This window comes from Triticum dicoccoides, chromosome 2B (genome assembly GCF_002162155.2).
Source record: "Triticum dicoccoides isolate Atlit2015 ecotype Zavitan chromosome 2B, WEW_v2.0, whole genome shotgun sequence".
NCBI classification, from domain to species: Eukaryota; Viridiplantae; Streptophyta; class Magnoliopsida; order Poales; family Poaceae; genus Triticum; species Triticum dicoccoides.
The window spans coordinates 187,837,075-187,850,665 of NC_041383.1; the positions used below are offsets into that span (position 1 = coordinate 187,837,075).

Sequence of the window (13,591 nt, forward strand, 5' to 3'; positions counted from 1 at the left end):
GGGGGGCTTGAGAAAGGAAACAGAAGAGCGAGGACTGCCCGTGAGGAGGCATCCAACGTGGCACATCCAAACGGCCGTGGGAGGCCAGATGGGACGGCTCGCGAGGGCACTTTCTAAATTTGCGCCTGTCGGTCGGCGGCTTAGCATCGCCCTTACAGAATAGCACCTTTTGATGAGTGGTATGCATATTATTGAGCAAAAATAAAACTCTCCCGTTCTCTCTAAAAAATACGACCCATGTAAAAAATTCAAAACTTTGGAATCCTAAATTTCCATTTGAAATTCTTTTAAATCAAACAGTCGTCTTTGGTGGCCTTAGGACCATGGCAGCACGGTGGATCTCGGCCCTTACTGGCGGGAGGGCTCTATTTTCAGTTGTTCCTCCGCGTTTTATTAGGGTTTGTGTCGTTCTCAGGAAGATGAGATAGTGGCGGCTCCGTGAAGATGGAATAAGGTTTTTTCCGCCTAGCCCCTGTCCCGATGGTGTGTCTAACATCATCGGTGGACATATGGAGGTGTGTCTCTAGCGGATCTGTCCTTGGTGGATTTGCTCGGATCTGGTCGTAGTTCGTCTATATTCATGTGTTTTCAGGTTGGATCCTTCCGATCTACGCTACTCTTCATCGGTGGCGGTTGCTGTTCTGTTGCGCTGGTCCTATGGGGCCTTAGCACGACCTTCTCAACTGTCTACTACAATAAGTTTTGCCCGGCTCCTGTGAAGAAGGGGAATGACGGCGGCGCGCCTTCGACTCGCTTCAGTGCTTTTAGTCGTCGCTGGACGGTCTACGGATTGGATGTAATTTTTATTATTTTGTTGTACTGTCATGATTAAAGATAAATTAGATCGAAAGTTTTCTCAAAAAAACCCTGAAAAGGTTTGGAAATAACCAGAAAAACAAATTTCAACACTTTATTTCTTTCCGGCCAAGCAATTTTTTTATTTGAGGAATTACATCGGCGTAGTCTCATTTCTTTCTTGCAGGGGACGCAAAACTGACCCCCAAAAAAGGGTCGCGTTGTGCTCTGACCACCTCCGCATCTCCCTCTGCAATAGCCGTCGCGATCTCAGCATCGCCCGAAGCATCACCGCCGCCGCGTCCAGTCGCTCCTCCCCACCATGCGCCGCTTCCTCACCGACAGGGCGCGCCGCGCGGTGGCCGCTTCCCTGCGCGGCGCCACCAGACCAGCCGCGCCGTCTCCGGCTCCGGCTCCGGCTCCGGCCGCGGCGCTGTCTCGACCTTCCCCTTCTGCTCCTTCGGCGATGGCGGCCTACATGGCGAGGACCATGTCCACTTCGGCCGCCGGGACGCCGCCAGTGTCACTTGACACCATCAACCCCAAGGTGCGACCTTAAGCTTTTCACCTAGTATGCTTGTTCGGTTCGTGGTCAAACGAGCATTCAGACCCTAGGATAGGAGTTACAAATTTCCGACATTTGCTAGGGGATGCTAAAGTCAGTGATTTGATACGCGTGAAAGTGGAGCTTGAATCTGTGTGTGTACTGTATAATTTGGCATAAATAGCATGTGTACTTCTCAGCAGCGATAGGATTCTAATAGCACAAATTTAAGCTTTAACGTTCATACTGGCATATGGCATTATATTTTTGATGTGATTTGGTCTGTTCATTTAGGTCTTGGAGTTCAAATATGCTGTTCGTGGAGAGATTGTTACACATGCTCAGGTATGTGAATTTTCCCCCTCAGATTTAGCAGTTTTTTTGTTGTTGTCCCGAGTATATTTACAGATGTCAAATATGGAGTACCAATTAGTCTTACTCCGTACTCAACTGCAGAATTTATACTTATTTGTGCTACTTCATTCCTATGTTTAATTCTAGTACGATTGCTTAGAAACCTGAACCATGGTCTTTGTATTTTTTGTCCTGCAGAACTTAGAACAAGAGTTACACAAAAATCCAGAATCGCTTCCTTTTGATGAGGTTTGATTGTTATTCCATCAACTCGTCGCTTGTTGGAAGGTTTTCCCACTACACTTTTTATCGATGGATTTACCTTCGTTTATCTATTTTGATGCAGATACTCTACTGTAACATTGGAAATCCTCATTCCCTTGGTCAACAACCTGTTACATTTTTTAGAGAAGTGAGTTTTTCCGCCTTGGATTATAGTTGTGTGATGAATGCTTGTTCCACTGTTGCTTATTTGCTCATTGCCTTTGTCAGGTCCTCTCTTTATGTGATCATCCAGCTCTCTTGGACAAAAGTGAGACTCATGCTCTATACAGGTATGGAAAGTTGGAATACACTCTATGCTTGGATGAGTATAAGTAAATTAGTGTTAAAATATTTGCCATATTCTTATATGGTAGGTTACTTTACATGAGTCTTAAGCTGACAGTAATTGTATCGGTCTTTTCGAACAATAGGCTGTCTCAACACTAATGACTGATGATTTTGCGGTAAGCTTAACAACATGGCTTAGATTTTGTATCAGTCATTTTAAACAGGTTGCAACTTAGCAGTGCATACACTGAATGACCCATACGTAAGTGCAAGAAGTAAAGTAGCTGCTTTGCATACCCCCTTGTGTAGTTATGTAGCCTGCCCTTTGCTTGGGGAAAAGTTCTTTTTATTTTCTTCACTCTCTTATTGTATACTTTTGTCCTAGACACTTATTTTCTAGTGCATACACTGAATGACTGAAGGAAGATGAAGGGAACTAAATTTCTAGAGTGAGGCACTAGGCTAAAGCAGATAAGAAAATCCATAGGCCAGGGTTTTTAGCTCCTTTTTGACAAAAAATATATGAAAATCCATGTGATCTGTTCAGCTTATAGAAACCTGAACATTCTGTGATTCACAATCAATAACTACATCACATCCTCAGACTGCCCTCAGAGACTTTTTGTTCTGTGATGTATTTAAGGCTCTGTTGATCAGTTTTGATCAATAAAAGAATTGTGAACCAAGAAAGTAGTGCCATCTCTTCAAGGATTAAAAAATAGGGGACCCGGCCTTAAAAAACCCTACCCTATTCTCGAACCCTTTGCCGAGCTCTACCCTGCCCGCATTTATTTGGAAGGGGGCCAAAGAAATGTCTCCACCTGCTGCCAACAGTCTTTCTTCGGAATTGTACTGAACGGGTCGATCCTGGGCTGCAAAGGGTTAAATACTACTTGGCCTAGAGGGGACTAGGATAAACTGTTCCAAGTACCAAAAGCCCTAAGGCTGCAACCGATTACCCATAACGACCGATATAGATTCGGCTTATGCATTGCTATGAGCTGAAATTTCCCAGAAAGGAATTGTTACAATATTCTGAGTTTAGTTGCATGCTAATAGCGAATATTCGGGGTTTGCCCCACTCCCCTGCATGCGTGCGCTGTGATCAATAGTCGGAGTCCATGCAGCACCTGCTGGTAGATCGCTCCTTGTCACGAGGCGCTTTTGTGGGTGCGATCCACTAGTCCAGCGCCCTCCATTGGTGACAACTTCTAGCACTGATGGAAGGGCATGTCCTCTTTTGTCATGCTCACAGCTTGGTTTCTCTGGAAACATTGAAATGACTGTACTGTCAACGGCGCAATGCCAGGTGTCAACCAGCTGATTCATGCAATTCAAGATGAGGCTCAGGCTTGGTGCAGAGCTGGCGCCCCCTAGGGTTATGCACGATCATCCCAGGAGAATAGTGGCATGTGTTTGTATCTGGGTGTTGGGCTTCTACCTCCCTTAGAGGCCTGTTTTTGTAGAACTATTTCTCCTTCTATTTTAATGAAATAATATCAAAAGCTTCTTACATATTCGCGAAAAAAATAGCGAATTCAATTTTTGACTTCTAACTGATTTGTTTCACCATATTGTGGATCACTTTGGTGATAGCTAATAGCCTAACTACTCATACTGCTTGCTGCATTTTGGAATTTTGATATACATGTTTTCATACAGTTCAGATGCTATAGAGAGAGCGTGGCAAATTCTAGAGAAGATCCCAGGAAGAGCGACAGGAGCATATAGCCATAGTCAGGTATCTACATACTACTGGAAGAATGTTGTTATTGGTTCCGATCTTGATCATTCACGCAGCTCTCTATTTCAGGGTGTGAAAGGTTTGCGTGATGAAATTGCTGCCGGTATTGCTGCTCGTGATGGTTTCCATGCTAGTGGAGATAACATCTTTCTTACAGATGGAGCTAGCCCAGCAGTATGTATATTGTATACTGGATTAATATGAACAGTGGTGAATCATTTACTAGCAATAAGGACATTGATTCTTCCAGTTAGAAGTCAATGCCTGACTGAACATATTGTTTCAGCTTGTCATCACTAATCCAGTCTAGTTTCTTTTTCACCTAGGTCCACATGATGATGCAGTTACTGATAAGGTCTGAGAAGGATGGCATTCTCTGCCCTCTTCCACAATACCCGCTGTATTCTGCATCAATTGCCCTTCATGGTGGTTCTTTTGTATGTTCTACAACAGTGCTTCTGATGCTTTGAAGTGTTGGATCTGCATGTTTGATGATTTAATTTCTGGAATAATTTTGGCTTCAGGTTCCTTATTTCCTTGATGAAGAGGCAGGGTGGGGGCTAGAGGTTGATGAGCTTAAAAAACAATTAGATGAGGCTCGATCTAAGGGTATCACTGTCAGAGCGCTCGTGGTCATAAATCCGGGAAACCCGACTGGACAGGTTATTATTGATGAAACTTTTATCTGCAAAATATCCTAAAAGACTTTCTCAGTGATATACTCGGGAAAGTTGTATGTCAGCAAGCTATTATTGCTGTGGTACATACTTACATAGATAGACCATGACAGACAGATAACTTATGGACATATACTGTTTTAAGTCTTCTTTTTCATGAAATTTGATCTCGGTGGAGTGTTATTTAACACCTTTTACTTTCACAAGGTTCTTGCGGAGGAAAACCAAAAGAAAATTGTTGAATTCTGCAAGAACGAAGGACTTGTTCTTCTTGCAGATGAGGTGAGTCCAGAATCTGTATTCAAAGGTTTGCCTGTGTAAATATGCACAAGCTACTATAAATGCCATATAAATTTGATGGGTATTCTAAGCATACTTGTTCATTTATTCATTTACCCTAGGTTTACCAAGAAAACATATATGTTGAGGATAAGCAGTTCCACTCTTTCAAAAAGATTGCACGGTCAATGGGATACACCGATGATGATCTTCCTTTGGTATCGTTCCAGTCAGTTTCGAAAGGTAATTGAATCCTTCTATTTTCTGCGGTCCTTTTCTTTGTGCATCTCTTAGCACATGGTAAGGCTTTTTCTGTGTCCTGCTAGGTTACTATGGAGAATGTGGTAAACGAGGAGGCTACATGGAAGTAACTGGGTTTAATGCAGATGTAAGAGAACAAATTTACAAGGTGGCATCAGTGAATCTTTGTTCCAATATCTCTGGCCAAATTCTCTCTAGCCTCATAATGAACCCACCCAAGGTCAGTATATCATATATGGAGCAGTTGCAAAGTGGAATAGTTATGGCACCTATATAGATGATTACTCATTTTACAGGTAGGGGATGAATCCTATGAATCCTTCATGGTAGAGAGAGATGGTATTATTTCATCGCTGGCTCGGCGTGCAAAGGTTTGTTCCGCCCTTTTTTTAAAACATAACTTCCCTTATCCTTGTTGACTTTCTTCACCTTACATAGGCCTTGGAAGAAGCATTCAACAGTTTAGAAGGCATCACCTGCAACAAGGCTGAGGGTGCAATGTATTTGTTCCCTCGCCTTCATTTACCCCAGAAGGCGATTGGGGCTGCCCAAGCAGCTGGTGCTGCCCCAGATGCATACTATGCTCTCCGCCTTCTTCAAGCCACTGGAATTGTCGTCGTTCCTGGATCTGGATTTGGTCAGGTTGGTAATCTCAAAGCCTCGCTAAAAGCTGTTAGGTCCATTTTTGTGGTTCAGAGCGTTAACTGACTTTTCACTAACATTTTCTGTCACGTCTTAATTTTGTCTAGGCTCCTGGAACGTATCACTTCAGATGCACGATCTTGCCTCAGGAGGACAAAATCCCTGCAACCATATCCAGATTCAAGGAATTCCATGAGAAATTCATGGACGAATTCCGTGATGTTAGCCGTGATGAAGCACCCACCGGTACTACGATTGAAAGCAGAGGAGATTAAACGGGCAATTCAAACTTTGGATATAATTGCCTTTTCGGTCGAAATAATGAAGGTCATGCAGTTGTGCTACCCCCGTTCAATGGATGAATCAACCTAACTCGTGCAGGCTTGTTTTACATGTAGCCCCTGAAGTAAACCTTACAAAATCTCGAGAATTGTATATTTGCAAAACCATGCGCTGCTTGCCTTGTTCTTAGGGCCTGGGGGGTGCAAGATTTTACTAAACCTTGAGTAATGTTATGGGGGGAAATCTTACTGTGTAGTAGATGTTTTCAGTTCTGTGATCGGAGGTTGAGTTTGTTCTGTTCCTGGACCATCTTACTTGTAAAAGACATACTGCACGTATGTTGTAAAATCAGAACGGATAGTAGGTGTTTGGTCAGCGGGCCTGTCAGTTTACATAAGACGATCTCCAGCAGCCCACCCAAGGAGCCATCCTTATGAAAGGAACACATCAACGGGCATACTTTAAAACCTTTTTTGGTTATTACTTTAAAACCCTGTAAATGCACGTTTAACTGCATAAAGGAGCAATGAACGCAGCGTTAAAAGAGCAATGATACTGTATTTTTCTAGGGACCAAGACACGGTAGATGCGTAGAAATTTTTCCATGTGACTCGAGTGGCCACCCACTTGTGCATATGGTCCACCCACAGTAGCATACATTACTCCGATGGGCCCAAAAGTGTAACGCTCGGCCCACCGTCCTGGACCAGCAGCCTGTCCTGCTCCAAATGCTTCATGAAGCAGCATCATGTTGTTACTACCGGTAGATGCAGGCTGAGACTATTTGACTGTCAAATGTTACTTGCTATACTACAAAAAAAAGAGGTTAGCTTAGAGAGGCTACAAGTCAGCGGTGAAGCTAGTTTAGCCGTGGATGATTGCGGCTCTGCACGCCCAGCTCAAGGCCAAGCAGAGCAAAACAGAAGAGAAAAAGGGCGGAAAAACGTGGTGGCTTTTGCGGTGGTGCGTGTCCCTGGATCGGTGGCCGCGAGATGTAAGCGCAATGATACGGTGTGGCGGATGATGGATGATAAACCCCCGATCCGACCCGCGTCGTCGCCTTGTCAACCGTTCCATCATTTTCCTTTGCGTGGCCTCATGATTCCCGGTCCCCTGCCCCCCGCACCGCCAAAGTCCACCCCACCACGCCACGCCACGCCAGGCCACGCTCGATCCAGAGCTGGGTAAAATCATACGCCTACGTTGCATGCCGGCCCATGGATCGCGGCGCGGTTCAGCGGCAGTAATTCACGCCCCGCGCGAGTCCAAGATCGAGATCCCGATGGCGCTGGAGGGGCCCTCCCCTCCGCCGCACGGGAGGGGTTACTGCGGTGAGCAGACGCTCACTGTCACTGGTGTTGGTTAGAGGCAGGGAAAAAAAAAGAATGCTGTTTAGCTACTAAAGCTGCGTAAGCACGCTTTGGCGGAGCTTTGTTTGCACTTGCGGCTAAAGCGGCCTCCGGCCGGCGCAGCCACGGCCCAAAGCAAAGCCGTGGAGGAACAAAAGCGAGCCAACACGCACGTACGTACCCTAGGCGCGCACGCAGCGACAGCCTAGCGCGACGCAATTCCGCCCCCAGATCTCGCCTCGTCTCGTCTTTCTTTTTCGCCCAACTAAATGCATCTCGCGGCGGCGGTGTTGGGCAGGAGGCAGACGGTATCCTCGTGGGGATTCGGCTGCCGGCGACTTTAGCCAGCGGACGGGCCGGCCGACCGTCGTGTCTCGCGGCGAGCCGGGCTCTGACGGCGAGGGAGAGACACCGTGTCAGTGAGAGTGGGGAGCCCGGCCGCACTGCCCCCTTGGGAAGCAAAGGCTCTCGCTCGCTTTCGCTGTTGCATGGACGGGTTGGGTGGGCGCGCACTTGCGCTGCGCCAAAGACAAAGGATCACTGCCCTGCCGCTCTTCTCTTCTTACTTCTATAGTGCTCTCTCCGTTTCCTCCGTCCCTTTTACTTTTTCTCTCCTCCTCCAACTGAACTCATTTAGTTTCTTGGACGATCATTCTGGGCTTATTGCATGTCGATGTTATTTCCTTCATCTTCATGTGTGTTTTTAGGGTATCTTCATGTGTTGTTAGTTTAAGAAGAGATGCTAAGCCGGGTACTTCTCTAGTTCATGTGCATTCAGCAGGATGGTACAGTAATTCTTTTGAACTCCTTGGTCTGAACATAAAAATAATAAAAGGTCTACTATGACGCATAGAATGGTCAATTGCTTGTTAAGGAAAGAAGGGAAGAGCAGTCAGTCGCCACTCGCCACTGAGCTCTGCAGATGGCACGGGAATCGAGAAAAACAACGGAAGCCGGTGGCGACTACAGAATTGGCGACACATGCGCACATCCCAGGAGACAGACGGCTGATTGATCTCCATGAAAACATCTCCCGAATTACTGCAACAAATCATCGTACTACTACTACTACCACGTACACTACACACATCAATCGGAAGCAACGGCGAGGGGATCCGGTCAGACGGCGACCTCCATTCTCGGCTCGAAGGAGAAGGCGGCCACGAAGTCCATGGCCTCGCCGTCGCCGCCGGCGCACCGCGGCAGCTCCTCCCACGCGTTGCTCCCCACGTCGCACATGAAGCACCCGTTGGCGTCCGCGTCGCCGGAGCTGACGCACACCATCACGCGCCCGCCGTGCCCCACGCAGTTCACGTCGGCCTTCTTGCCGTAGAAGGCGTGCGACATGGCCGGGGGCATCGCAGCCACATGCCGCCACGCGCCGTCCGAGAACTCCCAGAGGCGCAGGGTCGCCGTGTCCAGGTACTCCGAGAGGACCACCACGTAGGCCCGGCCGTCGCACGCCACCACGTCGATCGAGTACTCGAAGTGCACCGGCAGGATACGCGGGAGCTCGGTGAAAACGCGGCGCGCCAGGTCGCACGCCACGACCGCGCCCGAGTGGCTCAGGAAGTAGGCCACGGCCTCGCCGCCATCGCTGCGGCACGTCACAGCCGACGAGTACTGCCTCGACGCGCTGCGCTGCGTGCTGGACACCATCACGTCGCCGGACTTGCTGAGGTAATAGACCGCGCCGTCGCCGTCGCCGTCCATGTCCTCGTCAATGTCGTCGTCGTCGTGCGGCGCTTGCGCATCCGCGGGCGAGGCCTCTGTCTTCCGCGACAGAGGCACGGCGTTCTCCCACGCGTTCTTGGAGGAGTCGAACACCGTCATGGACAGGCGCGGAAGCTCGCCCAGGATGAGGACCACGCGGTAGGGTGATCCGTACATGGCCACGGCGTAGAGCGCGTCTGTTGCGGCCGGAGGCGGCGGCGGGAGCGCCCGGGAGACGCCGCTGAGCGGGTTGGCCACGGTGAGCGCGCCGGTTTCAGGTGCGCGGTAGAGCACGAGCCCGCCCGCCGCGGCCACCGGCACGGGGCCAGGGGCGCCACGGCACCGCGCCCAGGTCTTCTCGGCGGCGTCGAACGCGACGGCGGGGCAGGGAGGGCGCTGCTCCTCCTGTTGGTCGGACAGCATGAGGAACCACGGGTCCCGGGCGGGGACGCGCGCGCAGGCGGCGAGGAAGGCAGGCGACCCCGCGGCCTCGCGCCAGCGCCGGCACACGCCGCGGAGGCGGAAGAAGCTGGAGGGCGGGAGGCGCGCGAGGACGCGCTCGAGCATGTCCTCGTGGAGCTGCCCAAGCTCAGGCGCAGACAGCTCTTCGCACTTGCGCTTCCTGCCGCCGCTCGCAGCCACTGCCGCCGCCATGTCCGCTAGCTCCAAGATCTTGGAGCGAACAGAGGAGAAAAACGGAGGGAGGGGGTGGAAGAAGCTGGCACTAGCGGTGCGAGTGAGGTCGCCGGCTTTATATCTGGCGCCCGAGTGAGTGGAAGAGCAGAGAGGTGGTGGTAGTGGTGGGAAGGAAGGTTCGTGCGGAGGAGACGGTGGTGGTGGAGGTGGAAGAGGAGGCTCTTTTTGTTCGCGTTGACATGCAAAGCGAAAGAGAAAGATGCACTTTGGGAAGGTGAAGTGAGGTGTGGGGAGGAGGGCGCTGGGTGCGCGTGTGGGCGTGGGCGCCGGTCGTGGTGGTGGTGGGGTGAGCGTGGCGCGTGCACTGCCTGTGCTCTGCTCCTGCCGTCGTAGTCGTCGGCATATAGGGGCTGTTTGGTTAGTGCCCAGGGCTGCCCTGCCAACTGAGGGCTTGCCAATTTTTTGGCGGAGAATTCTGCCGCCTCTGCATGGAATGTGATGATTTAGTCCCAAACTTGTAAAATGCAACTCCATCATACCCCAACTTGCACTGCATGTGATGATTTAATCCCCGGCCTATCACAACGTGACAAGTAGCAACCAGCTGGCCGGACCAACCGTTGCCCACACTTTTGCAAACAACACCCTGCTATTTTGCCTAATCAACCCACAGTACATGGCCACCTAATTAAATCTGCCTCCAATTCCCCGCTGTGGATGATGCCCCCGTTCTTTAGCATTTGATCTCTACAGTGGTGATCTTTTTTCTTGGACGGTCTTCTCTTACCTCAATGACGCAAAGAGAGAAACATTATCCACAGCCTCTCAGCATTGTATAGCTTACAGCACAAGAGTGTCAGATATTTTACTTGCAAGACACCATCGGCCAAAGAACAGCAGAGGTTTCAGAAAAATCAACAAACAGAGAAACATAGTTTGGACACAAGTATGAGTAGCTCAAGTTTAAATGTAACTCAAACGACAACCAAGAAAAGTGAGAGAACGATTAGCTTTCTGATTTGCCCTTCATGTAACTCAAATGTTTGACTTAATTGGCCAATGCAGGAAAAGAAAAATAATTAAGCAGGGCATACTTCCGATCAGTAACAAGTGACATCTAGAAGCAGAGAGACTTGAGCAAAGTTAACTGAAATAATGACTCAGAAAACAAACTCATTTCATAGTAATCGGCCAAACAAGAGATGTGTAGCTCAAATTGAACCAGGAGAAGGCCGGGGGGACGCATCATCGTTGTAAGTTTTCACTTGATGTAACAACTCACTGGCGAAAGTTATAAGTGAATTCACAGGCCAGCCATTAGTGAATTGCTAAAACTCACAGTAGAAATGGGTGCGCCTTGTCACTTCATTACAGTGTCAGTAAAACTCACAGTTGGCTCGGGTGTACAAAGCAGAAAAAGAAGAAGAGGGTGTCAGGAACAGCTTACAGCACAGGCGAGTCAAGAACAGAGATCATTGAGAGAAGTAGAAGGCCTCAGGCACGCACTAGCGTTCAATTTTGCACATCATTTAACAGATATTTTACCCGTTCAGCATCACGATGTTTCAGCACATCATCGGCCAAACAACAGAACAGCATGCAAGAGCAGCCCCGCCGCCGGCACAAGCACCACGCGGAGCCAGCCAGCCGAGCAGCACCAAACCCACCGCGGGAGCCAGATCCGACAACCCCGCGCACCAGCAGCCGAAGCCACACCTCCGATAGCACCGGTCGTCCCTGGCACAACCGGCGGCCGCCGCCACGCGCACCACGCGGAGACGACGAGCTGCGCCGCTCCAGCCCCCACCACGCGGCGACGAACGACGCCAGGGAGCGAAGGGATGCCTAACAACACACAGGACCAAGCTAGCGCCCCGGATCGAGCGCCGCCACACCGCCAGACGCCGAGCTGCCCACGCAGCCTCCGCGGCCGCCATCCTCAACTCCGGCCGTCATCGCCGGAGGGAGATCCGGGGCTGCCGCCCCGAGGCCCATCCTCGCCGAGAGCGACGCGACCTCCAGGGCAGCCACGCCGCACCCGCGCGATCAGGCCCGCCGCCGCCGACCGCCGCACAGGCTTCGCCCGGCAGCGTCGCGCGACGGCGAAGCGGGGTGGAGGCGGCGGCGCGAGTGGCGGGCGACGGCTTTAATTTAGGTGGCCATGTACTACGGGTTTATTAGGCAAAAAAGCAGGGTGTTGTTTGCAAAAGTGCGGGCGACGGCTGGTCCGGCCAGCTGGTTGCCACTTGTCACGCTGTGATAGGCCGGGGACTAAATCATCACATGCAGTGCAAGTTGGGGTATGATGAAGTTGCATTTTACAAGTCTGGGACTAAATCATCACATTCCTTGCAAGTTAGGGTATCTGGGGTGCTTTTACCTCAAAAATTTGGCAAGGTAAGAAGAGGCTGGCACCAATCCAAACGCCTTCCCAAGCTGATGGTCAACGCCAAAATATTGGCATGGCAGCTCTCGGCTGCCAGCCAAACATACCCATATAGCCGAGCGGCTGAGGGCCAAGGCCAGCGGTGCGGAGCCGGTGTGAAATGACAGCGAGGAGAGACACCCCGAGTAGTGTTCTTTTTTGGCTTGGACTGCATATACTCGTTTAGCATTTTCATTCCTACAGTAGTATAGTAGTTAACGAACGGTAAGGCACACCTTCATGGCACGAAGACCCCGTTGAAAGTTTGATTCCATGGATTTCCTTCCCGTGTCTCTGTTTTCTGGAAGGGAGCGGCTAGGCGCCAGCCGCCTGAAAACTGAAAAACAGTAGATTCTCCCCCTGGTGTCTCAACAGTTGGATTAACGCTTCGTCTTCAGCCTCAAACCGGTCTCTATTGTTTCTCTTCTTCCTCTCCCACCCACCGATCCAGCCCCTGTCTAACCGTCTGCCTCCGTTGCCCGCAGCCATCGGCGCTCCCGCGGCAGCCTCCCCTCATCCGACGCCCACTGTCATGCTGCGGCCGCCGCCAACCATCTTCCTAACCTCGGCAATGACAAGTTTATTTCCCGGCGAACCTGCACCACCCGTCCACCCCCACACCACAAAAATAGATAATGGGGTCACCTGCTACCCTAAGATAGACCTAGAGAGCTTTTTCCATGAGTTCCTTTCTTCCCCCAGGCAGTTCCTTCCTTCACGTGAAATTTGACAAACCCAAATTCCAAATTCATGCAACTACATATAGCTATTGCGTTTGTGGAACTTACTCGTACCTTATTTTTTCGGAGAAGAAACAATGACGGTATTTGAGGAATAAGCATCGGCTAACTCTATGCCAGCAGCCACGGTAAGACAACGGATGCAAGCGTTATTTGAAGTGATTGGGTGTAAAGCATCTGTATATGGCTTTTCAAGTCCGCCATCAAATCCCATGACTCAACTCTGGACAGGGGATGAAAACTACCAAGGTGGAGTACGGCAGGGGAGGAGCAATTTCCAGAAGACAAAAAAAAAACTCAATGAACCATTCTACTTGTTTGGCGAATTCGTGCAGTGCACCGGATGCCGAATACTTTTCTTATACTTGGGTTGTCGAGTAGTTAACAAACGACGTGAACATATATTGTGCACGGGTTGAACTAGTGCAACAAAACGAAAGGAGTAGTGCATCCAATTGCCCAAAACGTATGCTGGCTTGTTGTATCGGTGACTACTGCATGTGGACTTATCTATAAAGTCAAACTTATGTTTTTTCTCTTAAAAAACAAACTGGTGCAGCGGATGCACCAAGCGGTTATGGGTTGTTGGATGCATAAT

At 49.9% G+C, this 13,591-nt stretch overlaps 2 protein-coding genes across 3 annotated transcripts; one reads left to right on the forward strand and one right to left on the reverse strand.

Annotated features, from left to right (window-relative positions):
• The first annotated feature begins 1,001 nt into the window (after window positions 1–1,001).
• Window positions 1,002–6,527, forward strand: LOC119362972 (alanine aminotransferase 2-like). Of its 2 annotated transcripts, none has more exons than XM_037628260.1 (15): window positions 1,002–1,342; window positions 1,634–1,684; window positions 1,892–1,942; window positions 2,040–2,105; window positions 2,186–2,247; window positions 3,908–3,986; window positions 4,059–4,163; window positions 4,316–4,426; window positions 4,514–4,651; window positions 4,874–4,948; window positions 5,068–5,188; window positions 5,272–5,426; window positions 5,503–5,577; window positions 5,645–5,848; window positions 5,956–6,527. In XM_037628260.1, exons 1-15 carry the CDS (start codon window positions 1,118–1,120, stop codon window positions 6,121–6,123), a joined length of 1,686 nt encoding a protein of 561 aa, XP_037484157.1. In that variant the 5' UTR covers window positions 1,002–1,117; the 3' UTR covers window positions 6,124–6,527. The 2 variants fall into 2 exon arrangements, with proteins under 2 accessions (XP_037484157.1, XP_037484158.1); XM_037628261.1 differs by having other exon boundaries at window positions 1,303–1,342; window positions 3,913–3,986.
• A 1,781-nt stretch (window positions 6,528–8,308) lies between these two features.
• LOC119362973 (F-box only protein 13-like) lies at window positions 8,309–10,615 on the reverse strand. The gene has a single exon (XM_037628262.1). It carries the CDS (start codon window positions 10,363–10,365, stop codon window positions 8,599–8,601), a length of 1,767 nt encoding a protein of 588 aa, XP_037484159.1. The 5' UTR covers window positions 10,366–10,615; the 3' UTR covers window positions 8,309–8,598.
• Window positions 10,616–13,591: the final 2,976 nt, after the last annotated feature.